This window comes from Crinia signifera, chromosome 1 (assembly GCF_055691185.1).
Source record: "Crinia signifera chromosome 1, ASM5569118v1, whole genome shotgun sequence".
Lineage (NCBI taxonomy): Eukaryota > Metazoa > Chordata > Amphibia > Anura > Myobatrachidae > Crinia > Crinia signifera.
The window spans coordinates 181,765,900-181,792,219 of NC_139217.1; the positions used below are offsets into that span (position 1 = coordinate 181,765,900).

Genomic DNA, 26,320 nt, shown 5'->3' on the forward strand with positions numbered 1-26,320 from the left:
CAGCAAGATTATCTTGGAGTTTTTTTAGAAATGAATGGAATGAAAGAGTTGCATGCCAGAGCTAACAAGCTTTTCCTTTCACAAAGATATTTAAAAAGTTAATTTGCTATCCTCTTTGGGCCTCTGAATTCAAAGAGCAGCTTTTCATAGATCTTTACATAGGCCTGGGTGATACAAAGTGCAGCTTTGCATCTGTGTGTGTGGCCTGCCTGTTTATCCACACCTCTGGCTAACAGAGGCTTTGTAGGGTCATCGTAGAGGTCTGGTGACATCTTGACCTAAAGGATGTGCTCACCAATCGGATATCAGGGTCTCAGGACTAGAAACGTTTATATCCCCTTTGTTACATAACACAATAAAAGCAATTACTTAGCATGAATAGATTATACACATTTAGGGCATGATTCTGGTTGACTTTCAAAAGCAAATTCTCTCTCTAATGGGCAAAACCATGTGCACTGCAGGAGGAACAGATGTAACATGCAGTGAGAGTTAGATTTGGGTGGGGTTTGTACTTCAAACTGATATCTATATTGCAGTGTAAAAGTAAAAGTAGGTATCATATACCCTGCATAGAAACAAAATAACACCCAAATCTAACTCTCTCTGCACATGTTATATATCTTCCCTCCTGCAGTGCACATGGTTATGTTCATTAAAGAGAGAATTTGTTTTTGCAAGTGAACCGGAATCAGGCCCTTCATTTATACTGTAGTTCAATAACACAAATCTACATAAAGAAAGAAATAATCTTGAGCTACAATACTGTGCAAAGGTTTTAGGCAGGAGTAGAAAAAATGCTGCAAAGTAAGAATACTTTCAAAAAAAGAAGTGTTAATACAGCAGGGCCGGATTAACAATGGGCCTGATGGAGCTACAGCTCCAGGCCCGCTCTCTAAAGTGCTTTCTAACGAGCCCAGCCCTGTGTCGCTAGCCCCCCGGGAACCGGAGATACCGCCAGGCAAAGCTGGAACGTTTTCCCCATAGGATAACATGGGACCCACAAATTCCGACCCCAACCTGGTTCCAACAGCATCACAGAAGCTCGAGGTTGATCTCAGTCTAACCCAAATTGCTGGGCCTTCAATCTGATACCAGGCTGGTCCATATGGGTTCATTGATTCTAGAGATATTGTGGGCAAACTGATTTTTTCATTTTTGAAATGTAATTTCATGGCTGTTCATATTTGAGGACCAAAATCATTTCAAAATCATTCGAAGCCCACATGTAAATGGATCAGTTGGTTCAGAAGATATAGCTCAGTGTTTTTCAACCAGTGTGCCGTGGCACACTAGTGTGCCTTGAGCTGTTCTCAAGTGTGCCCCCACATCTAGAGATGCCCAAACCCATTTACAGCCACCACCAGTTCAAATGTTATTTACTGGTCTCTTCTTTTCATGTAAAGGGCCAATGTATTTTATTTTTGCTACCTGTGGGGATCATTGTGACTGTTTTAAATGTGGGGATCAATAGGTTTTTTTTTTTTTTTCCTGTGGTGGCCAATGTGTTTTGCCCTGTGGGGATCTTAGGGTGTGCCTTGGCAATTTTAAAGTCCTATTTAGTGTGCCGCAAGGTAAAAAGGTTGAAAATCACTGATATAGCTGGTTGTTTAAAGTGTGTGGGGGGGGGGGGTAGTTTTCTCACCTCACACCAGAAAATGCAGGCACTAGGCTTGTGTAAAAGGGGCCAGCCCGGGTAAATCCCTGCATTTTCTGGTGTGAAAGGGGTGTTATTTCAAATAGCCGGGACCTGCACTGCACTGCACTGAATACAGCCGGGCAGCCCCTGCTCTCTGCCCGGCTGTCAATGGCTGTCATTTCTGCCCGGCGGCGGCTGTCCCCCAGTTACCGCAAGCATGTATTCCCTCTTGGCAATGAGCATGCAATCCCACATGGCAATGAGCATATAGGAAAGCAGCACTAATGTAGCATAATTTTTACTAGGCATTATGGTGTTTTGCTTAATACATAATGGACATTATGATGTAATTTTTAATAGTGCACAATGCCCCTGTTTATGAAGCATATTGTGCATTATTGCTCAATCTGTTGGTATAGTGTGTATTTTGGCTCAATCCATGTGGCAAAATGTGAATTATGCCTTAATCTGTGTGGTATAATGAGAATTTTGGCTCAGTCCCTGTGCTATAGTGTGAATTTTGGCTCAGTCATGAATTTTTGCTCATTCCATGTGGCATAATGTGTAAGAGGCAAGTACAGTATAAGGGGGTTACTATTGTGTTGCTTGATTTGTATAAGGGGTATATGGTGTGGTAAACTTAGGTGACCACATAAAAGGTGCTGAAATGTTGTCTACCAAGTTTTGGCTGTCAGTATTTTGTTTATGACTGGAAGTGCTGCCTCACCCCGTAAGTATCTTAGGATCTTAGGACATCGGCATCCTGCTGGTGCACCTTTGGAGGACACCCGCCAATATATCTCCCTGCATTTTTCCTATGCCGGCCCTCTGCTTTTACCAGTCATATATAATTAGTTGAAAGTATTTACACAAATAGAGACACATCCATGAGCAGACCACCTAAACACTGGTCATGCCCCCCACATTATTAAGTGCGGCCACAACCCCTATTATTGCACATAATAGGCCCTTGATAATTTTCAGCTCCAGGCCCATTTAGACCTTAATCTGGCACTGTAATACAGTAGGTTTTTTTTATCAATTAAATGCAAAGTGAATGAACAGAAGGTAATTCTAAATCAAATCAATATTTGGTGTGACCACCCTTTGCCTTCAAAACAGCATCAATTCTTCTAGGTACGCTTGCTCAAAGTCATGAATTTTGCAGGATCATAGTCAGATGTATGATTAAACAATCATAGCAAACAGTTGATGATAATCATCAATTTTAGATGTAGGTTGAAACACAGACATTAACTGAAACAGAAACAGCTATGTAGTAGGCTTAAAACTGTGTCAGAAACAGCCATACTGCTACAAAGTTGAGGTTGTGAAAGACCGTTTCATGTCACAGGTCATACAGTACATAATGACAAGACTGAGTACAGCAATAAGACACAAGGTAGCTATACTGCATCAACAAGGTCTCTCCCATACAAACATTTTAAAGTAGACTGGGGCTTCAAGCTGTGCTGTTCAAACTTTCTGAAGAAGCACAAAAGAAATGCTAAGGATCGTGGATTCTGTGGTTGTCCAAGAAAATTTAGTGTATTGGATGAAAGACACATGCAAACTTCCGTTCTAAATCAGATGATGTCCAGTAGTGCCATCAGCTCATAACTGGCTGAATCCAGTGGGACCCAGGTAAACCCATCTACTTTAAAAAAAAAGTCTGGCCATGGTCTCCATGGAAGAATTGCAGCAACAAAACCTTGCCTGTGACATTAAAACAAGTCGAAATGACTCAACTATGCACAAAAACATAGGAACTGGATTATGGATTCAAGATTTATTTATTCAGTTTTAATACTGATTTACACATAAAGCCCAGTAATGACAAATAAAAGTACAAGGTGCATTACTGTTTGGCGTGTAAGGAAATCTTCCTGCAAGGCCTCTCCGATTGCAGTGATGCCACACCCCTTATTTTTTCTTTGCGCAAATGTGTCTTAATAAAATGTCTATGGGGGCGCATTTTTTAATATTCGCCAAATTGTCTATAAAGTGTAATCCTAGTATAAATATAGGGCCCATACACCATTAATTTGTTCTACTCACTTCTACATGATGTTTGCTCATTAGGAAATTTCTAATGTACTGTATTAAGAACATTGGATTCTGGCAGACGGTTGGAACTCTGCTCCCACACTTCTTTATGTCATGCTTATTTCACTGCAGATATAGCATCAATCACTTTTATTATTCTGGGTTTTTTTACATGTGTGTATATAAGAAATTAATATCATATGAATGAAAATTAGATGCTTGTGTGCCCTAAGTGAATGATATTCTATATTACCGTGTTGATTTTCATGCTTTATACAAATTCACTAATGTATTATTCTTTGTAGAATATAATCAGTTTTATCCTGCATATTATCCAGATGTCAATACTGAACTAAATAAACCTGTTTTAAGCATTTTCTTTATTTGTTACAGGGACGGGAGCCCATTAAATTAACTGAGCTAAAATCTGAAGTGTCTCCCAGAATTTCTGCAGAGGATCTGATTGACTTGTGTGAACTATCTGTGCCCAGTCACGCAAAGGCATCCTCCAAAAAGACCAAGTCCAGTAAGCCCAAGCTACTTGTGGTGGACATTCGGAACAGTGAGGAGTATCCTTTCATGCCTGGTTGTTACCACATCAGCGGCAGTAATATGTTGTGTATATATAGATATATTCTATTTAAGTAGAGTAGAATAAAAAGGCATGTTTTAACTTAATTTGATTACTATGACATAAGAGTGCCCCACAAAGGAACCACCTTCTGCAATTTAGCTTTCAATCCATATTAGATTGAGTACCTGGTATTCGATTCCTGGGAGCACTTCTTGCTAGTTTTACTTATTTTATTATTGCTAAAAGTTATGACTGATATGCTAATTGTAAAGTATCACATTACATACTGACTTGCCCTGTGCAGGTCAATCTTTCAGGGTTTTGTAGTGGGTGGCAAGATGATGGCCCCGCAGCAGCAGCAGGGCAGCATTCAAGATGGCGGTGTCACAGCAAGATTGTGTTCATAGTGCCTGAAATATACAAAATAATAGATACAGCTGTGCTCACACAAAAAATATAGGCATGCTGGGTATCATTTTAATCAGCATAAGCTGTGTGTGCACCACTTTGTGAATAAGTCGTATAAGCATTTAAATGAAAAAGTCTCACGTAAAGGGGCCTGGCTCTGACGCACTCATGCGCCATGTGTAATTGTATTGCATGGAGGCTAGGTGTGTGTGCGCACACATCTGTAGGAAAAAAAACTATATTCTAGCAGTAAGATAACAAATATAAGAAACAATGTACAAGATGCAGTTTTAAGGGGGTATTCAATCTTCCGCAGCTACTGTATCTCCCGACGGGGAGATGGCTACGGGGCCCTATTCAATGCGGTCTTCCCCGACAGCATTGAACAGGGGATCTCGGCAGAACGGGCCCGACTTCACAAGCACAACGGCCAAGAATTGACCAGCTCCCGGCTGCAGCTCGCCTCTTCACGGCCGCAGCTCACGGCCACGCCCCCTTCTCAGCCGGCTGCAGACGGGACATTGAATCCCGCCTGCAAATTCTCGGTCGTGCAGACCGAGAATGGGACAGGGTCACGGCTGTCGGGCAAGCTTGACAGCCATGGCTCAAGATTGAATACCCACCTTAACCCTTTTAGTGCAACATCTCTATCCTCTAAAAATGCCAGCGTCGCTCACATTTGTTATAGAAATTCAAATAAAAAATGTAGTGTAAAAAATATTTCCTATAAAAGGTAAACATTACAGGTCATTATGATAAATAAAAATGGCAATTTTTTACACCAATTTTCACAAATTCACGTGGCACTCAAAGGGTTAAAGCCATTAATATAAATGCATGTAGAATGATCTATAATCTAATTAGAGTAAGTCCATTACCTCTCTGCTGCTAGTGCTTACTACCAACTGGTAGTAATAAACGTCCTTGCCTTATCTGATCATGGTCATGGTCAAAGTTATCAATGGCTTTGTCAGAAAACACTTGGGAGTCAATGGGCCTTATTTTGGTTCATTCTTTCTGACAAAATCCTTCTTAGATGGGCAAAACCATGTGCACTGCAGGTGGGGCAGATGTAACATGTGCAGAGAGAATTAGATTTGGGTGGGGTTTTACTTCAAAGTGAGATCTATATTGCAGTGTAAAAATAAAGCAGTCAGTATTTTCCCTGCACAGAAACAAAATTACTCACCAAAATCTAATTCTCTCTGCACATGTTACATCTGCCCCCCCTGCAGTGCACATGGTTTTGTCCATCTAAGAAGGATTTTGTCAGAAAGAATGAACCAAAATAAGGCCCAATGTACTTAGCCTCAGAGAGATATAAAGTGGATGAAGAGAAACTACCATCTAATCAGCCTGTCGTATTTCAAACTGAGGGGAAGATTTATTAAGATCGGTGAAGTGATAGTGTCTGGTTTTTATCATTAGCCAATCCGCTCCTACCTGTTATTTTTCAAACCAAGCCTGTAACTTCACAGTTAGGAGCTGATTGGCCAATTATAAAAAACAGACACTTTATCACTTCACCGAGCTTAATAAATCTGCCCCTCAGCCACATAGATCACCCAAAAATCCATTATCAGAAATATAAAGAAAAAAAAATAACAATTACTGGTGCTCAATAATATCACGCACAGGCCTTATCACCCACATATGCTTTCAGCAGTAATTGTGATGAACTGCAGGGGATGCAGTCAGTTTACCTACAGTCAAAACACAGACCACCATTGACCAACAGTCAAAATACAAGCACGTTCAAAATGCCGACATTCATTATGCCGACATGGTCAAAGTGCCAGCATTTAAAATGTTGAGAGGTCAAAAATTCAACATGAGTTTTTCATGGTGTTTTTCTTTGAAACCGACTTGCTCTTACTTCACAATCCAAGTAGGCATAGAGTTAGATTATAATAGTGTGCCGAGCGTAGCAGGGCACCGTGCCCGAAGCAAGGGGGGGGGCTGTACAATTATACAGTGTCCATGTTGGCTTATGTCCACATTGACATCATTTTTTTTTCAAAATCATGTTGACTTTTTGACCTGACGGCATTTTAATTGTAGGCATTTCAATCGTGACAGCATTTTTACTATCGGTAAATGGTGATTAGTATTTTGACCATCTGTATTTTGACTGTAGGTAAATCATACTGAACCCACCTGTAGGGTTAGTGCAGATGAAGACATAGGTCTTTTCTTTAGTATATTCCAGGCATTGTAAAAATAGGTCTAATAGTGTACTCATTATATAACCTGTGCATCAATTTGAGGGAGGGGCTTCTAAATCAAATTAAAATAGTCCTATGAAATTCCATTGTATAATGTGGAAGATGATGATGCACCACTGGTCAGATAATTAAGAGCAGTCGCTCAGAACCTCCTGCTCATCTCCCGCATGAGTGGCACGGGCAGATGAGCAGTGCCTTCTGAGCGACTAAAGATGCTGGAGAATGTCGCCCTGAAGCCCCGCTGATGCCTTCATGAAGCCAATGCTTAAACATTTAGGTGTAGGGGGTTGAAATGCTATGCCACCAACGTTTATTTGTTTGGGGGAAGGGGGGGGGCGCTTCTGCTCCATGGGAGGTTTCTGTCCTTCCTGAGCTCGTCTTATCATTGGGCACCAATGATTTTATTAACCATCAGCTTGGCGCCCAGGGGCACCAGGGACAGCCTCTTTCTCCAGCCTGGGCCAGTGACACCCTGGAGTCAGATTAGTCCCCACTCCCCCAGGGACCCGGCCTGACCTGACCAGCCACAGAGGTAATGCTTTGGCCGCGGGACCTTATATAATAAGTGTCCCCCGGGTGTGGCATTACCCTGATGGCTGTTTGAGCCCAATTCCTTTTGTCCCCCATTCATGTTGTCCCCCCATCGCACGCCATTTTTGACATTATTAAATAATTTTTGTGTTATTTAAATGCAAGGATTTTAAAAATGCTCCCCCCTCCCCCTATTGCACCAATCTTTATACCAGGCTTTATTCCAACCTATTACTTAAATTTGAATACATTTTTTATTCCGCCAAACACTTTTGATGATTTAAAATCTCTCATGCTGAATCTCCCATTCTTAATCTCTGGCAGAAATCTCTCTGTGTGTAGGGCCCTTTAGTCTAACCTTACTCAGGCCCGCTGTCTCAGCCCTGCTTGCAAGACCAAGGAAATTGCGCCTTACAGTGCAGTCCTTGACCTGGACACTCCCTGCGAATGCCTCTGCTTGTCAGGCAGAGACGTTCACTGTACTGCACAGTGATCACATGACATGTCCTGTGCTTGTGCAGAATTGTTCCTACACATACGCAGAAGAATAACATTGGACATAATGCTGCCCCATAGTGCAAGAGAGTCTAAAGCTGGCCATACATCAGGACCTGATCATATGCAGGTCATGGAGTGAGTGAACAGCAATGGTATGTGCTTAAAAAGCACAAAGGATCTGTTTACGACCACAATAAGAGCTGATGGATCAGACGTGCAGCACGAATCCCAGGACCGTTCAATGTAACTATGTTACGCACGATGTGCACACGATCCGGCGCACAACCGGTCAAGATTGTGCGTTCGGGCCCAATGTCATTCTGGTTTATGTGGGTCTTAAGGACTTTAGATGTGCAAACTTTCTAGCACAGACAAGATTCTAGCTATTGTTTATCTATTGCGTTCTAGAAAATGATCAATAGAATCTGATTAGTTGCTATGGGCAATGCTACTACTTGTCTGTTTTAGAAGGTTTAGTAAATCTACCCCTAAATAATCACTATGCTCAATAAATGTAAATACTATAATGATTTGCATTTGTCTTAAAAACACTAAGTATAACATACAAGATGAATGGAGGCTTGGTCTGTTGAATGCTTGCATATAACTGCAGTAAATTACCCTCCTAGAATAAAGGTGGTGCAATCATTAAGCCTCACAACTTCCTTAGATGGCATAACGAGTTCATTTTTTTAGTTAGATCCTTAAAAAGCTCTAAAATATATCCAGTGCTTTCATTGCTTGAGAAATCTCTTTTAACCAGTTCCAAATAGTTAATCAGAGAATGATTTAACACGGATGCGAATCAGCTTATTGTTAAGTGGTTAAAATACATATATTGGGGAAAAAATCAAACAAAGACATGTCTGTTTAAGCAAGGCTTACTTACTTGCAATTAAAAAAAGCAATCCCTCCATTATAATGGCTGGAATAAATTCAGAACTTCACTTTAAATCAAGAGTATTTAATTAGGAAGACTGCAGTAACTTCTAATCAGTGGCGGTTTTTACCTATGGGCTGCGGGGTTGTAGCCCCCCCAGGTAAAATCCGCCACTGTAGTGAAGCCAGATGCTGTCTTTGAGTCTGCACTGGCTTCACTGTGACTGGCAGTCACAGTGCCGACCTGCCAGTCACCAAGGCAGTCCCATTGGGACGGCTCTCTATAGGCTGCTGAGCGGCAGCCCATAAAATGCAGTGTCTGTGCATGCCGGTCTGTATTATACAGGCACCGGACCGTGCCTTCCCTTCTATGGGCTGTTGCCAATGCAGCACATATAAGCCGATTGCATGCACAGTACAGAGGTCTGTACTCTGCATGCGCCAGTCCCGGCACTTGTCATCATAGTACAGGGAATGCTGTGCTTGCGGCGGTGGCAGGGGGTGACAGCATAGCGGGCCGTTGCAGCCCCCTCCTGCCATAAGGTATAAGCCACCACTGCTTCTAATGATTGTGAATGAATGAAAATTTGCGTTGCTGCTGGAGAATAACCATTCAATAACACTTTTAATGGGTGTTGAGGATAACTGCAAGTAATATCATGATAGTCTTGAGTGTGATTTTACTCCAGTGTTGTACCTATAGCCCAACCCTCATTCAGCATTTTTTCTCTGTGGACTGTAATCAGTTAATCAGTGACGTAATTATGGTGGGTGCAGGGGATGCAACTGCTATGGGGCCTGAGGTTTAAAAAAATAATAATTTATAATGCGGAGCCGAGATAGTGGCTGGCAGGGAAGGAGGTGAGATACAGACAAGGCCTGCACTCGGCAGCGCAGCAACTGCCTTCTCTGTTTTCTATTTGCCGAGGCTTGCTGGCAGTCATCCCTGCACAGTCCTGGCACTGCAGTTTCCTCCTCCTCCTTGCTGGGTGATGTAGGCCCTGCAATGTGGACCCTAACAGAAGAAGTTTGTTGGGCTCCGCCAGCGGCTGAGAGGCGGTTGGGCAGGAGTTACAGGTGGGCGTTGGCAAGAGCAGGGGGATGCACACAGCTGATTCTGAAGCAAGGGCTCAGTGGATCACTGGCTGCTTCTAAGTATGATGGTGGGGGAGCCAGCACGTCACCTACTGATGCACCCCCTGCTCTCCACTATGTGTCTGCACAGCCTTAACCTCCTACTCCCCCCACACCTCCACACACACACACCTGCTGTTCTGCATATGCCCGCTTACCCCTTGTTTTATCCTGCAAGTGCCGGGTGGACCCCCCATCCTAGTGACAGCCAGAGGCGTAACTAGAATGATGCGGGCCCCATAGCAAAATCTTGGCAGACCCCCCTTTGTCACTATAATGCCCATGGGGGGGGGGACAGAAGAAAAATTAGAAAGTAATAGACAAAAGGGGAGAGGAGAGAGAAAAGGGGAGGGGGCTTCATGGAAAAAGAGGGAGAGGAAAGAGAGAGGGAAAGAGAGAGAGAAGAGGGGGATCAAGAGAGAAAGGGAGGGGGCGAGTATATTGTCGAGGAGAGAGATAAAGGGGAGCAAGGGAGAGAGAGTGTCAGCAACAGATGGGGAGAGAGTGAGACAGATGGCTGTAACTGTGTGCTTCCTACTTTACTCCCCTTCCTTATAGGTGCCGCTGTGAACCTTTTAATTAGCCCCCTCCCAATACAGGTGCTGCGGTGGACTTTTTAATTATTCTCTTGCTGCCAATAAAGGTGCCGCTATGTACCTCCTGCCCACCCCCCCAGATGACACTACCTCTGGCAGCGCTGTATCTCCTCTCCTCCCCTGTCGGGTCTCTGCAGTCTGCACCACCGGGTCTCCACTCAGGACATAAGTGCCGGAAGCTGCACACGCGCTAGGTCTCCGCACCGGAACTCCACAGCACACATGAGAAATGTCGGAAGCTCCACCCGCGCCGGGACTCCTAACCTCCGCACCAGGATTCCTCAACACTGCACAGGTCTTCAGGCGCTTTTGTATTTCACGCCAGGGCTGGTGACGTTGAGCCCCAGGAGGGAGGGGGAGGACATAGACAATGAGGCTGTAACAGTGCTGGTCTGTCACTGGTGCTGCTAGCTTGCCACTGCTCATGACACTATTAAAAAAATGTAAAGGGTGCAGGGGATTGCTAGCTTGGGCTCAGGCTACCCGAGTCACCGGGCCCCATAGCGATTGCACCCCCTGCATCCTCCATAGTTACACCACTGGTGACAGACTTTTATTTATTTCTCTCTCCCTGTCATTCTCTCTCTGACACTTTCTCTTCCTCTCCCTGACACACTCTCCCTGACACTATCTCCCTTCCCTGACTATCTCCCTTCCCTGACAATCTCCCTTACCCTAAAACTTACTCCCACTCTTTCTGCTTCCTCGTTGACAATCTCTCTCCCTGTCTGTTGCTCTCTCTGACACTCTCTCCCGCTGTCTCTTCCTGACACTCTCTCTCTCTACTTTCTCTCTCTCTCTGACAATCTCTTCCTGACCACATCACAATCTCTGAAATTCTATCTCTGATCATCTCTTTCTTCTTGACTATGTCGCTCTCTGTCCAGGGGTGGGGTACTTTGAAGATTTTGCTATGGGGCCCACCAAGGTCTAGTTATACCCCCGACTGAAATATACAATAGATCCTTTACTTATGTTGCAGGAAAACCGTATCCAAACATCTCCCAGTACCCAAGGAGGAGAATCTTAACATGCCTGATACGATTAACCTCTGCTGGAGACTGAAGTGTCACTTACCCAGTGACACCCGATGTGAACTTGAAGAATCTATTCATGTGCCTTGGTGAATGGGGGTTGGCTTGACATGGGGGGCGTGGCTTTGTGTCCCGGCCCACATTTTTCTTCACTACAGGTATCCCAGAGATGGCGACTTCCCCTTGAAACCTGTGTGCCCGCACTTCTTGCCTCCTCAACAGACAGGAACCAGGTGCTGTACGTAATGTTACAGCATCCGGTATTTCAGTGTTACCACTTGGTGGCTAATCCCTGGGTCGAGTCCTGCACTCCATAGTAACACCACTGTCTACCATATCATCAACCTTTCCATTGTCGACCTAATGCTTCTGTTAGCCTTTCAACCCTGCCGATCTTTGCCATGTCGACCTATTTCAGGTGTCGACCTAAAGCCAGTTGACCTTTAGTGGTCAACCCAATGAATGTATACCCTAGCAGGTAGATTTATTAAAGCTTTTAAAACAGACAAGTGGTGTTGCACATAGGAACCAGAATCAGATACAATCATTTAACTAATCCATTCTAGAAAATGATACACAGAAAGTGATTGCCTTGGGCAACACCACCACGTTTTAGAAGCTTAAAAGCTTCTGGCCTGCATTAGGATTGTATAAACAGTATGATTTGGAGTCTGATCTCCTGGGGATTGGACATACAATTGGGGATTATATGTGGCATGAATTAGGAAGTGACAGGTGAAGCAGATACTTTTGTGTTTTTCTTTCACACATGAGGATCAGGAGCTAAAGTGCCATAAAAATATTGCATTGCAAATTGTGAGATTTCTCTGCACCTTTCCTAGAAATGCAGGCCCCAGCTTGCCAGCTGCATTCGAAACATTCTGTAGGACATCTATGTAATTTTGTTTAATATTGAAGAAGCACGCTCATAGTACATCTTGCAAATTGCTATCACCAGTCTAGACTTGTCAACGACAGAGCCCATTTATCGGTTTCTAGAACAGACTATAAAACAAACTAAGTAATCTAGCCCAAGGGTCACATACAGTAAGTGTACATTAGTTTCAGTGTACAGCCTGTGTATAAGTAGTGCATGACAGATACCAAAACCAAGCATTATTTCATATAACAATCTAATGGTAGGCAGTGCATTAAACCGATTTTGTTATTAGCAGAATACATGAAATATATATTGTTCCTAATTAATCCAGTGTACCAAAAAAGTATGAATGCATTTTAATTAAATCCATCATGGTTCCACGTTGTAACACAGTAAGAACTGAAAAAGCCCACAGGGGTGATTGCCTTTTTTATAGTCACTTTATCTAACACACCTGGGTCATGCAGTATATCATTCATCCACAGCTGCCCCTGCTTTGCTATTACTGTATAACAGTTTTAATCCATTAAAAGAATCATTCAAACAGATACTAATCTGAATAGTGATCTGTGTACAAATCCCAATGGCTGCTTCAGTGACACCAGTGGCGTAACAATAGCCTCACAGACCCCACTGTTGCGGGGAGGTGCGGAGTAAGTGTGGGTGCCGGGGGTACGCCGGGCGATCGATGCACTGCACTACTGCCAGGACCAGCCTGCCTTACCCTTCTGCTTGCCACTTCTGCCGGGACCAGCATATCTACTTGTCCACCCCCTTACAGCAGACACTTTTTGAGGTTGCTAGAGGAGGCGCATATTTTATAGTTATGCCACTGAGTGACACAATTATACCTTTTTCTTAAGTTTGGTTGTGGATAAATTTACTAAAGCTTCTAAAAATGAAAAAAAGTGATGTTGACCATAGCAACCAATCAGATTCTTTCTATCATTTTCTAGGATCCAATACAAAAATAATAGAATCTGATTGGTTGCAATGGTCAACATCACCTCTTTTTATTTTTAGAAGCTACACTACAGCATATGGACTGAAAATAACAACATGACAGAAAAGGAAGAACAAAAGGCTTTTTGGGGCACACTTTTCTGATATTGATTAAACAATTTTAATACATAACTTTTATTAGGTCGTTAATGCTAAAAAGAGGGTACGTCTTGATAGAATAAATAAATTTAACATAAAAAAATAATCAAGAGAAAAGTATTTTCTTATAATAGTCACAAAGAACTTGGCGAAAATAGCGAAAATGTACTAAGCGTATGTTCCACTATGGATAAAAATGATATGCAGTTAAATCACAAATATAACAATATCTATTAGAAATTATGTATAATCCTATTGAAGGAGCAAAAAGATCAAGGACGCTTGACACTTGTCCCCTGCTGTTGATATTTGGTGTTTTTCTGGTAATAGGTGGAGATGAAAGGATAGGATGCTTCCTCAATCAGACAGAGGTGTATCTGCTGTCAAGGTCACACGTCACTTGTGATCAAGCCCACGGCGAAACACGTGTAAGGTGCACGCCTCTGTCACGCACCCCCCTCGCCAATTCCGGCTCAGTCTTTCCCCACTGGACCTTGCGTCTCTACAGCGCAATAAACCAAGCGCCTCACCAGGATCCAATAGCCGCCAACAGCTGACTTCAGCCCCGGTCAGGTAACAACTTCGCTGGCCAGCTGGACCTGGAGACCACAGACTGCCCCTGCATCTCATCGAGATAACGCAGGCTCAGGCAGCGTGGACTCGGTCACGGTGGCCAGCGCAACAGTCCGTAAACTGACATCCGGATCTCATCCTTCATATTTAGCCCGCTAAACATCGGAGGTTGCTGGAGATACTTTGAGTTCTATTGACTTGTAAATTAAGTAATACACTTGCAATCTCCATGTATACATGTTTAAGGTTTAATAGCCAGCACACGGTACTGCTCCAACCAGTATTTACATACGCTGCTTGTATTTTTCTACTTTGCGAAATTCAGATTGCATTGACCCTCTATCCCTGTGGGTTTTAGCACCCCTGAGTTATAATTGTCTCTTGCCAAATCGTTATTATTGTATAAAACGCATCTATGTTGCTTTAAAGAAGCACAATCATCTGCCACACAAACTCATATATTCCCTCCTCTGGGAAATCAGATTGTGGTGAATTGTTATCCTTGAGGGTTACCATACCTTTATGCTCGCAGTATTTTCAGCTAGAACGTTGTTATTATTGTCTCCAACTAAAAAATTTTATTTGTACCGCTATTTACACCCAACATTTATAATTACTCTACACACTGTACGATTCTGACTGTGTAAGGTCGGAGACTTGTTTGAACATTTGTGTGGCACCACTATCCTCTTTGATTGGCTGCCTCTTGATTGTATATTGATCAGGAATATCCTTAAATCCGATCGTGCTGCAGTGTTATCTGTGTGGGTCATACCGCCACCCCACACACTGTACAATTTTGACTGTGCTATCTTCAGCTAAAAACCATTATTGTGTATCAGTATTCATACCTAACATCTAAATATCACCCTGCACACTGTACAATTTTGACTGTGTGAGGTTGGACACCTGTTTGAACATTTGTGTGGCACTATCATCACATATGTTTGGCTGCCTCTTGATTACATATCATTCAGGAATATCTTTAATTAACAAATCAATATCCCTCATTAAAATATCCCTACAGTACGGAATGGTGTTTTAAGATATCAATTCTGACACCAGACATACTGCTCCCATAGTGGAGACTAGGGTACATTTCCTCATTTTTTTAGCTTAATTCTATTTCTGGTTGGTTTATTCTGTGACCCCTATCACTCTCATCTGCCATTTGATGCTTGAGATTGATGGTGGACAGTAGATAAAGGGGCACTGATACCCACCCACCTGTCTCTACTAATCTCACTTTCTGTGACTCTCTCATTTGTCTCAGTACTTCCGATCTCCCTGCATTGCATGAGTAACTGGGTGTTTCGGAGTCTGCTGGGCAAAAAGCAGAAGCACATCTTTGCTTCCTACTAAGGACATTGTGGTACTCTCATCTTTGGTTGAATACGGCCATATATCACTGGTCCGCCTGAATTCCATCCCGCACTCAGCAGCTACGCAGTGAATGGTCTGGCAAGTATAAGATAATTCTTATCCATAGTGGAACATACGCTTAGTACATTTTCGCTAAGATCTTTGTGACAACTATTATAATAAAATATTCTTCTCTTGATTATTTTTTTATGTTAAATTTATTTATTCTAACAAGATGTACCCTCTTTTTAGAATTAACGACCTAATAAAAGTTATGTATTAAAATTGTTTAATCAATATCAAATGTGCCCCAAAAGCCTTTTTGTTCTTCCTTTTTCTGTCACGTTGTGACCCTCGTTATTTTCAGTTCATATGCTGAACATTTTTGAGAGGACCACCAACCAGATACCACTTTACATTTGAATAATGGTGGTAACTACGTTGGTTATGTCAAATTATGTACAGTATGTAATTATTAATCCTATTTCGTTCACCAGAGCCTCTCCCGATCCATATTGTACAAATACTACAGCATATGGAAAAGAAGTATTTGGCCACACCCATTAATGATTGAATTCTGGTGTTTTAATCAGATTCGTTGCCACAGGTGTATAAAATCAAGCACCTAGCCATGCAGTCTGCATTTGCAAACATTTGTGATATAGAATGGGTCTTTCTGAAGAGCTCAGTGACATAAAGCATGGTACAGTGATAGGATGCCACCTTTGCAATAAAGCGGTTTGTGAAATTTCATCCGTGGTGGATATTCCATGGTCATCTGTAAGTGATATTATTAGAAAGTTATAGTGTTTTGGAACAACAGCAATTCAACCACAAAGCAGAATTCCACATAAAATCACAGCGTGGGGTCAACAACTGCTAAGGCGCATTATGCTTAAAAAAATGCTCTGCTGAATTAGAGCTGAACTTCCACTGTCATTATTAATGTAAGCACAAAAACTGGAGCTTAATGGAAAGGGGTTTCCATAACCGCGCAGCTTCTTGCAAGCCTCACATCAAAAAGTCTATTGTGAAGCGTTGGATAGAGTGGGGAAAAGCGCATCGACACTGGAATGCGGAGCAGTAAAAAATGTGTTCTGTGGAGTGACAAATCATGCTTCTCTGTTTGGCAGTCAGATGGGCGAGTCTGGATTTGGAGGATGCTATGAGAGTGTTACCTGTCTGCCTGCATTATGCTAACTTTAGTTTGGTGGAGGAGGGATAATGGTATGGGGCTACTTTCAGGGTTTGGGCTAGGACCCTTATGTCCATTGCAGGCCAGTCTTGATGCTTCTTAATACCAAGATATTTTGAAGACTACTATGCTTGCAACTTTGTAGCAACAGTTTGGGGAAGGCCCTTTCTTTTGCAACATCACTGTTCCCCAGTGCTCAATGCAAGGATTAGGAATGCATGGTTTGATGAGCTTAGTGTGGACTACCTTGACTGGCCTGCACAGAGCCCTGACCTCAATGCCATTGAGCACCTTTGGGATGAACTGGAACGGAAATTGTGAGTCAGTGTCACACTAGGCCTGGGTGGTGGTACTGGCAGGTGCGGAGGAGCTGAGGATGCGGCAGGGAGGTGGAAGCTTGAAGGTCGTATATACTGTTTACTCATGTAAGGGAGTGACTCTGGAAGAAGTCTGAGGAAAACCAAAGAATGCTTGAAGAGGGTTTAATGAGGAACTATTGCAATACAGTTCACTGGTAACAAAAACTCCAGATAATACGTCTCTAACAAACTGGGGACGATAAAGGAACCAATAACAATGACTTGTGTCTGAGACTTAGGAGACGAGGGGAAGAAACTGTGAAGACTGGATGGCTGTGGCTTGAAAGACGAGATACAGATACTGTGAAGACTTGGAGGCTGCGGCTTGGAAGACGAGATAGGAACACTGAGGATTTTGCAACTGTGGCTTGGAAGGCGAATAAGGATACTGTGTAAACTTGGTGGCTGTCAGGACTGGAGTACACTCCAGAAGCAGGCTAGGCAACCACGGGGTAAACCGTGAACAGACGGTGGCACAAGTGGCAGCGACTGGATAGGAGTAACGAGAGTTAATCTCAGGAGCACAGGACTGAAGCACTTATCACAAGTAAGTAACAAGAAGTACTGGCACTGAGGCTGAGAACCTGATCCCTTAAAAGGGATAGGACAAAACCATGGGAGCGGGGGAATCGGGAAGAAATGGCCTAATCCGGTCTCCAACAAGGTGCCCCCTGTGAAGAGGAGATCTGCTGAAACCGGAGTTAGCAGCACCCAGCCTCCAGTGACCAGCTCCAGTGTCTACACAGAGGCTTCAGCAAGATGGCTGCTATCACTGTGCCAGATCCCCCCTGTCTGCCATCCTGTCCAGAGATGCCACCCCGCCAGATCTAATCTGCGATGCCACCCACCGCCACACGCACCCCGCTGGGCACTCCAAGCCACTGAGGTAAGCCTCCGGAGCGTGACAGCCAAGTCTTCTCATCCAACATCAGTGTCTTACTTCATAAATGCTGTACAGAATGATTGGGTACAAATTCCCACAAAAACACTCCAAAATCTTGTGGAAAGCCTTCCAAGAAGAGTGTAAGCACTGAAAAAGGGGGACCAACTCCATATTAAAGAAAATCTACTGTATTTGAATACAATGTCAATACATTCCCTTTTGGTGTAATGACCTGGTGTTCGAATACTTTTGTTCGTATGGTGTATGTATAGAGAAAGAGATTCTATATATACAGGTATTAACTTTTTATTTATTTATTATATATTAATATGTATGGTTTCATATATTGCTAAAATTGAACTTCAAATTTTCATTGTACTGATTGCTTAGTTTAAACCAAATTGTGATACATCAGTCACACGCGTGACTACAAAGTGGTCTTTATATTCTAAGATAAGAAAAAGGGAAAGAAAAGCACTTGCTTTTGAATGAAATGATCGTCAAGTCGCTGTGTTTCAATGGGACTGTTGCCATTGACCATTAAAGATAAAATTACACTAATCCGGAAATTGTGATAGAAAGACAAGTGAGATAACATTTGTCCTTTTACAAGAAATAGCAGATGTATTGGCTTTCAGCCAGCTAAGACCAATCCTCACCTCCAATTATACTAAAAGAAGATAGACACAAGACAATGAGAGGCAGTCATCTAATATATTGAGTTAGCTTTTACTTCCTAGCTGTTCACATTGTGATATTAGAGGAGGCCTCTTTATTACACACACCTAAATTTAGAGACTATTTTAGATAGTTTTTGTTTAAAAAGCCCATTATCATTCAGTATACACAAGCAATGATCTCAAGCACAGGTTTGCAATAAAGGTAACAGGCAAATATACAGCTCTTTTATTTTATTTTTTTTATTTAAATTTATTTATTTTATTATGATTTCACCTTACAATACATATGTCAAAAGCAGCATTATATGTACAATGTAAATGTGACATATCAATGAACACAGAGTTACTGATATACATAATATTAGCTTGAATCACAATAAAGAGAAAAAAAAAAAAATTTATTTCTGAAATACAAATAGCATTGACTTGTGTCCACACCAGTCATTGTTCGACAATTGTTCTTTGTGTTGTTCTTTTTGTCCCAAGTTCGACTAAGTTATTATAGATCATCAGCGGAGAGGTCGTGTTCCCAGGAAACAAATATACATCTTTATTAATTGTATTTAGCAGTATTCTCCACTATACATTCTGTAGCTTATTCCATGCTTTGTCTACACGTATCTATTCATGATTATATAATGATATATTTTATAGCAGTAGCAATTCATGTACAGGTTGATTATCCCTTATTCAAAATTCTCGGGACCAGAAGCATTTTGAATAATGGATTATTCAGTATTTAGGAATATTTTTATATTTCATTGAGGTATCTTGTATTTAATACACACAAATATATTTTGGTTTTAAAACATGAAACAATGTTTGTGTACGATCTCAGATACTGAATTTGAATGTCAAGCAATCATTTTCTTGCACATATTTAGTGCCAGTTACATATCATGTCCCATTAGTGCCAGTACCCAGTAGATTTTAGCAAAAAAAAAAAAAAGTACATTCTGGAGACTCTGGTTTTCGGAATAATGGATATTTGGATAAGGGATACTCAACCTGTACTATATATTTACCTTTCCAGTGATGCGATCTGGTATCCAAGGGTCTTATCTCCAGTGGCAGTCCTGTGTATGTAGGCGAAGGCCAGAAGCTGAGGCCCGAAGAGGTTGCATGGGCGGGACTAGAAAGGGTGCTGGGCTGACAGACAGGGACAGACAACTTCCCGATCCTTTCTCCATTCATAGTACAGATTACACTATCTTGAAATAGCCAACCTGTACACAGCTGCGAATTGTAAAGTGGAGTTTTACATCCCTTAATGAATCGCACCCACTATAATAATATACTATGGTGATCTGATTCAGGCAGGGCCGCTGGAGAAGTAAACCTACAGTACTGTGATTGGCATTAAGCAGGGAAAGCCCTGTTTAAAGCAAAACAGGGCTTTTCTCTGCTCCAGGAATAGAGCTCTTAATTTCCTGTGCTGTTGCCCATTTTACACCCTGATAAGAGACCAATTCAGAGGTGGATGCATACACAGCTGCACCTGCATCTTTTGGCATTTGACTATCTGCGACTTTATGCAAATACTGGTGTACAGTATATCTGTGCATATGAATGTGCAACTGCGACACCCACTTTCAGCATCTGCAGATACTGTGGTACTGCCTACTGTGTCTTACGATTCCACCATTGGCACAACGTTGAAACTTGCGCCAACCCTATGGCAACTGCAGATTTACTGTAAGGTCTCCAAAATGAATGAATGATTCATTTTGCAGGCGTTAGAACATCAGTGATATATCTTGAGTAGTGTGCGGCTTTTTCAATAAGCTTACGGCTTAAATTTCATGTGAAAAAAAGACAGAAAAGCACACAATGAGCATGGTATTCAATAGCTTTTATCTAATAAATAGCTCACATACATCAAAGTTAAAATGTAACAGCTTTCCAGCGATGGTGATATAGACCAGTGGTTTCCCAAATTGTGTGCCGTGGCACCCTGGGGTGCCTTGGAGGACTTGCAGGGGTGCCCATATTCCAAAAATAGATCAAGCCTCTTTTATCCCTAAACCTTTCCATTTGACAAGCACACACCTAGAGATGCCTCAGCTTATTATTAATGATTGATTTGTAAAGGGTAACTTGCATTTTTGGTTTAGCAGTTTTTTACAACAGTGTCTGTTTGATTCCTCCTTAACTATCTCGTCACAGCTTTAATCGAGGACATATACCCGGTAGTATCAATATGCCATTTGGCTCAGCATTCACTGCAGATGGAGAACTTGTGCCAGGTCCTGCAAGTGCCACCCTCCAGAGCTTCAAAGGCAAAGTGATCGTGTCAGTGGGACTTGTGTCAACAAATGCTGCTGAGGTGAGTGTACTGGGAACACAGAGAGGCTGGGCGTAATTTGTGTAGAAATTTAGACTTTGGCAGTGTATTTTCTATCTCAAATCTTTTGTTGTGATGGGAATATAAGGCTACCAGTATAGGTGGGCTCCCAGTATTTATTCCCCATGTATTCACAAAAAGCTAAATGCCCCCAAATGGCTGTAGACTGTCATATGATGTCTACAGCCGCTCTACATGGAACGTAGACAAAGGGCCCATACTTCACACATGTATTGTAATGGCCTTCTGTATATTGTGTACCTTGTGTGAATCAAGCCCATTAATTGCAGCCCTTGCATTGTAGCAGGGTTTGTTCAGGTAAAAAGTTACTGCCCTACCTTGCTCTCCAATCTGAATGGGTCTATATCTGGGTACACACTAGATGACATGGCAAACGATTTACCTGGTACACCCTGACAAACAATATAGTGCATACACAGTAAACAATGTTACAAACAATCATTTGGTGGCCACATCCAGGAGTGTATTGGTCTTTGACAATATAGTCAGGATTGAGCTGCACGGTGTGCATCATTAGCAATATAGAGCATACACATTAGAAAATAGGGACGAATATATTGTTAACAATGATAGTTATCGTGCATATCTTTTTGTTTTATCATCTACAGGTTGAGTATCCCCTATCCGAAATGCTCGGGACCGCGAGCATTTCGGATAGGGGAATTTTCCGGTTTTTGGAATATTTTTTTGTAGCCATACTTACCTGTCCCCTGATGGTGTCCGGTGGTCCCTCGGCGTCCGTGCAGTCCCCGGGCGTCCACAGCAGGCCTCCGGCATCTTCTCCTGGTCTCCAGCGGTCCCAGGAATGCATTGCGCAAGTGTGCGCGCGCACCGGTGAAGTCACTGGCGCGCGCGCACACTCGCGCAATGCATTCCTGGGACCGCTGGAGACCAGGAGAAGATGCTGGAGGCCTGCTGTGGACGCCCGGGGACTTGGTAAGTATGAAAAGAGGGTTAGGGGGTTAAAAAAATATATATAAAAAAAAATTCGAATGATTCCAAAAACCACGGTTTTTGGAATAATTCGGATAAGGGATGTCCGGATACCGGATACTCAACCTGTAATGTGTATGCATCTCTAGAGTTATAAAGGCAGAATTTCCAGGATTGTACTGTGAGAATGGGGTTAAGACATTATTGTTAGTAGATAATTGTTTGTGTCACATTAATTTTGTCTGCACTGTCTTGCTTTTTTCCCCTGCATACCTGAATACTGTTTTAGGCAGTGGCGTACAGTGGGGAGAGGCAGAGCCTTTCCTGACGTACTAACATATACTTCTCATTTTTGAGTATACAGTATAAAGTATATGAAAAATACAAATAATATGTTAAAAATTTTGTATTATTCTAATATTTCTTATGCAGTAAAAAGTCTATGGCAGGTAGGGCCTACCTTTTCCACACATCTCTGATCAAATCTCCCCAAATTTCCAGCAGTAAATATTGTTGGGAATTTGGGGAATTTTGTATCCAAAGGTAAAACATAGAGGGCCGAATCCAATACAAAGAGGTCCCTCCAAATAGTCTTATTCACTAAGATCTGTATTTCCGGAAAACATTGAACATAATCCGTTCCACCTTCATAGGGGGAATTTACTAAGATCAAATGGGTACCAATGCACATTTTCGTACCTATTCTATCAAAATACGGCGGAGAAATTAGCATCTGCTATATTTATATATGGCAAGCTCAGCTGTTTTGTGTGTACAAATGAATACACTATCGATAGAATTCAACTGTAGTATATGGCCATGAGTTCTATGGTGGTGGGGTGCTCATTTACTATCATTTGTACTGCTGAATTCAGCTACAAATTCAGCAGAAAATACAAATGGAAAATACTCCTCATTTTTCAGGCATATTTCACTGAAGCCTTCACAGATCAGTCAGATATCTGTATAAAAGGTAGAAAATTAAATAAATAATAATAAAAAAATGGAGTGGGGCCCCCCACCATAAGCATAACCAGCCCCGGGCTCTTTGAGCCAGTCCTGGTTTCTCGAAAACCAGGAAAAAATGTATTCAAGAAACCAGCACCAGGCCCTTGGACCAGTCCTGGTTATAAAAATAGGTGGACAAATAAAATAGGGGTCCCACATATTGTTATAGCCAGCATCGGGCTCCAACAGCCAACTTTTTATATAAGTTCCCCTGGCCAAAATATGACACCCTGGCTGATCATCCCGGACCGGGTTCCTGGGGGAGTGGGGACTTCCCGTACATAGGGGTCCCCCCCTCCAGAGTACCCCCGGCTGAAGCCCCTTGCTGTCCCTAGAATTCCTGGGTGGTGGATTCAAGTATGATGGGATTAAAAGGGCTAAAATAATGTGTAAAAAATAGATATTGGGTTCTGTCCCTCCACTGCATGCTGGTCCCGTTACAGAAGCAAAAAAATTCCCAGGGCCAAAGACCAAGGGAAAGTAACAGGCGCTTGGCAGGAAGTGTTTTTCAGGGTGTTAGCTGCTGTTCAAAGGGGGGGTAGTCAGTCCCCACCACAAGAAAACACAAGGACCAATCACGCCGAAGCGTGTGAGCAGCGCTAAAATGAAGGTGACACACACCAAATTACAATGTAGTAATATTTTTACTTGTTAAAGATAAAAAACATATAATAAAGTACAATACAAAAATTCACAATAAAAACAATATAGGTACCATAAGAACCGATTCTTCACGTCACAAGTTGGGGTGAACGTGACTGTATTAAGTCCAGTGTAGGACAGGGGATATAAACCATGTATTAAATGGAAACGGGAAGGGAGTGGGCATTTGATCACAGGTAAGTGCACATTACCATTTGGTGGACGATCTGTAATGAAACCACGGGTGGTAGTTGGAATCCTCACCCGGGTAGATGATGGTATTGGAGAGTACTGTCGGTCGGCTTCCGCTGAAGATGTAACCCCTTGCAGATCCTGATGGTATTGGAGGGGGGGGGGTGGAATACCCCAACACTTTTTCAGTGAGCGGTGTCCGCCAGAAACCCGACAGAAGAAGCTTGGAGGGGTGGTATCGGTGGATGAAGCAATGTCCTCCTTTTCTGGAAATGGCAAGCTGGAATTATGCCGCTGAGTGTTCCAGGAGAGACCGTGGCCACCAAACACAATGGAGGGACTGGGGTGATGAAGAGGGTGTTTTGAGCAGGTGAATCCGTGGGTCAAAGTGTACCAGTAGGTGAGTCCGATCTGGGTACAGTATCCCACACTTGGAGTGAAGAACCGGAGGTCTGCCTGACGCGTTTCACTGCCAACTGCAGCTTTATCAAAGGTGTCTAGCAGTGGCTGGAGTATGGGTATAAATACCCCTTTAATGAGCCAATAGACTGCAGGTGTGTGCATCAAACAATAAAACAATCATATAAAATAAGCATAATATTAACTGGAATAGATACTACCAGGAGACAGACGTACTTTATAATTCATATCACATGTACAATTATATAAAATTAGTAGGAGACAAGAAGGAATAAAACATGAATAGGTAATGAGCCATAAATGAGCAGGGTCACATGATCGCATGGGGGATCAGTTATAGGGTTAACACAGACATAATTTTAGTCTAAAAAGTAAGGGGGGATGAGGATAAATATTAGAAGTGATCAGGGGAGAAGTATAAGCAAAATAATACCTGTAGAGAGGGTCCAAGAGCGCTAATCAGCGGCTGTTGGAACGCAAATGCGTTCCAAATGTCCGGATGTGACTACTTCCGCTGTCACACCGGAAGTAGAAGGAGGACAGCGGGGACAGCAATAAGCGATGCAAATGTGCATCGCAAATATGCCTCCCACTACTGTCACACCACAAGGCAGGGGCGGACAGCAGGAAGCAGCATCAGCTGATGTAGCTGTGTATCCGGAAAACGCCCCCCTCGCGCACAGCATTAACTAATGTAGCTGTGCGTTTGGGAAGTATTTCCCCGCGCACAGCGATAACCTGTGTGGTGGTTCCGGACTCAGAATGTGAATGAAGTAATACATAGGGGAATGTGATAGAAGCGGTCACGTGATAACAGCCCAGTGTATGTGGGTTGCCAAGGGGACCTGGTTAGTAAAGCCTTTGGTGGGAATGGATCTTAATTGGTTTAACCCCCGATCATGTGACCATGTAGATCCCTCATAATAACATTAATGGATGTATAGATTTCAGTGACAATCTTACACACAATTAAGACATAATGAAAATTGATCTGAAAAAATACACCCATAAATGATATGAGTGTAAGCCAAATAGAAATAGAAAATAATAGTAATAAATAATAAAAAAGCGCTCATATCATAAATAGCGCAGATTTGTCAACAGACAATATTACAGAGAGAATAAAAATAAGAACAATTTATAATGATGGAGGTTGCAGTTCAAAAGATGGATCATACAATGTTTTTGGCTGGTACTTTGTAATTATATCGCCATGATACGGATATATATATTTTTGATCCACAATAATATACAAAATCAATACGTTTATTACTGCTGTTAGAATAAATCAACAAAAGGATGACAAATTGGGTATAAGGAAAAGGAGCAGAGAGAAGGTGTCACAGTACAATGTTCAGTTCCATAGCTTCATTAAGACCCTTAGGGAATAGACAGTCCATTTTAAAGGTCCAAAAAATTTCCTGCCTACATAAGGTGCGGAACCTATCCCCGCCTCTTTTAGTCGGGGGTATATGTTCCAAACCAGTCAACGAAAGATCTTTTGGGTCTTTATTATGGCACTCAGAAAAATGTCGAGAGACACTGTGTAACAAGGAACCTTTAAGGATATTTCTTCGATGTTCGAGGAAACGAGTCCTCAGGGGGCGTGTGGTACGGCCCACATACTTCAAGTCACAGGTACATTTTAACAGATATATGGTGAATGGAGTATTGCAATTAATAAAACCTCGAACTTTCATGGTGTCAATGGATGTATTTACCACTATGGTTTTATTTAGAATATAATTGCAAGTTATGCATTGTGTTCTGCCGCATCTGTGGCAGCCCACTGGTTTTGATGGTAGCCAGTTATTAGTTGCCAGTTTTTCATTGGTCGGAGGGTCGCGGAGACAGCTGGGGGAAAGAAGATTTTTTAATGATTTATTTTTCCGAAAAATGAAGGAGGGACGTGAGGGTAACACGTCTCTCAACATTGGGTCTTGTTTGAGAATAAAATGATTTTTGTTAATAATTTTCCGTATATCCATATAATCCTTATTGAAGGTGGAGATGAAGGATATATTATTGGGGGTATCTTTAGAGACTACAGTGTTTTTTCTGTTAGGTGGCCTATCGCAAAGAAGGGAGTCCCTGTCACGCTCTCTGCTGACTTCATAAGCTTCTTTAACTAATCTTTCAGGATACCCACAATCCTGAAAGGAT

At 42.3% G+C, this 26,320-nt stretch overlaps 1 protein-coding gene across 1 annotated transcript in view; it reads left to right on the plus strand.

The window, feature by feature from the left end:
• The window catches only part of TBCK (TBC1 domain containing kinase), a 308,853-nt gene that overhangs the window by 252,791 nt on the left and 29,742 nt on the right, over positions 1-26,320 (plus strand). The window contains exons 24-25 of the mRNA XM_083178707.1: positions 4,079-4,254; positions 20,764-20,923. Of these exons, the coding sequence (XP_083034833.1) occupies positions 4,079-4,254; positions 20,764-20,923 (336 nt within the window). The remainder of the gene's footprint in view (positions 1-4,078; positions 4,255-20,763; positions 20,924-26,320) is intronic.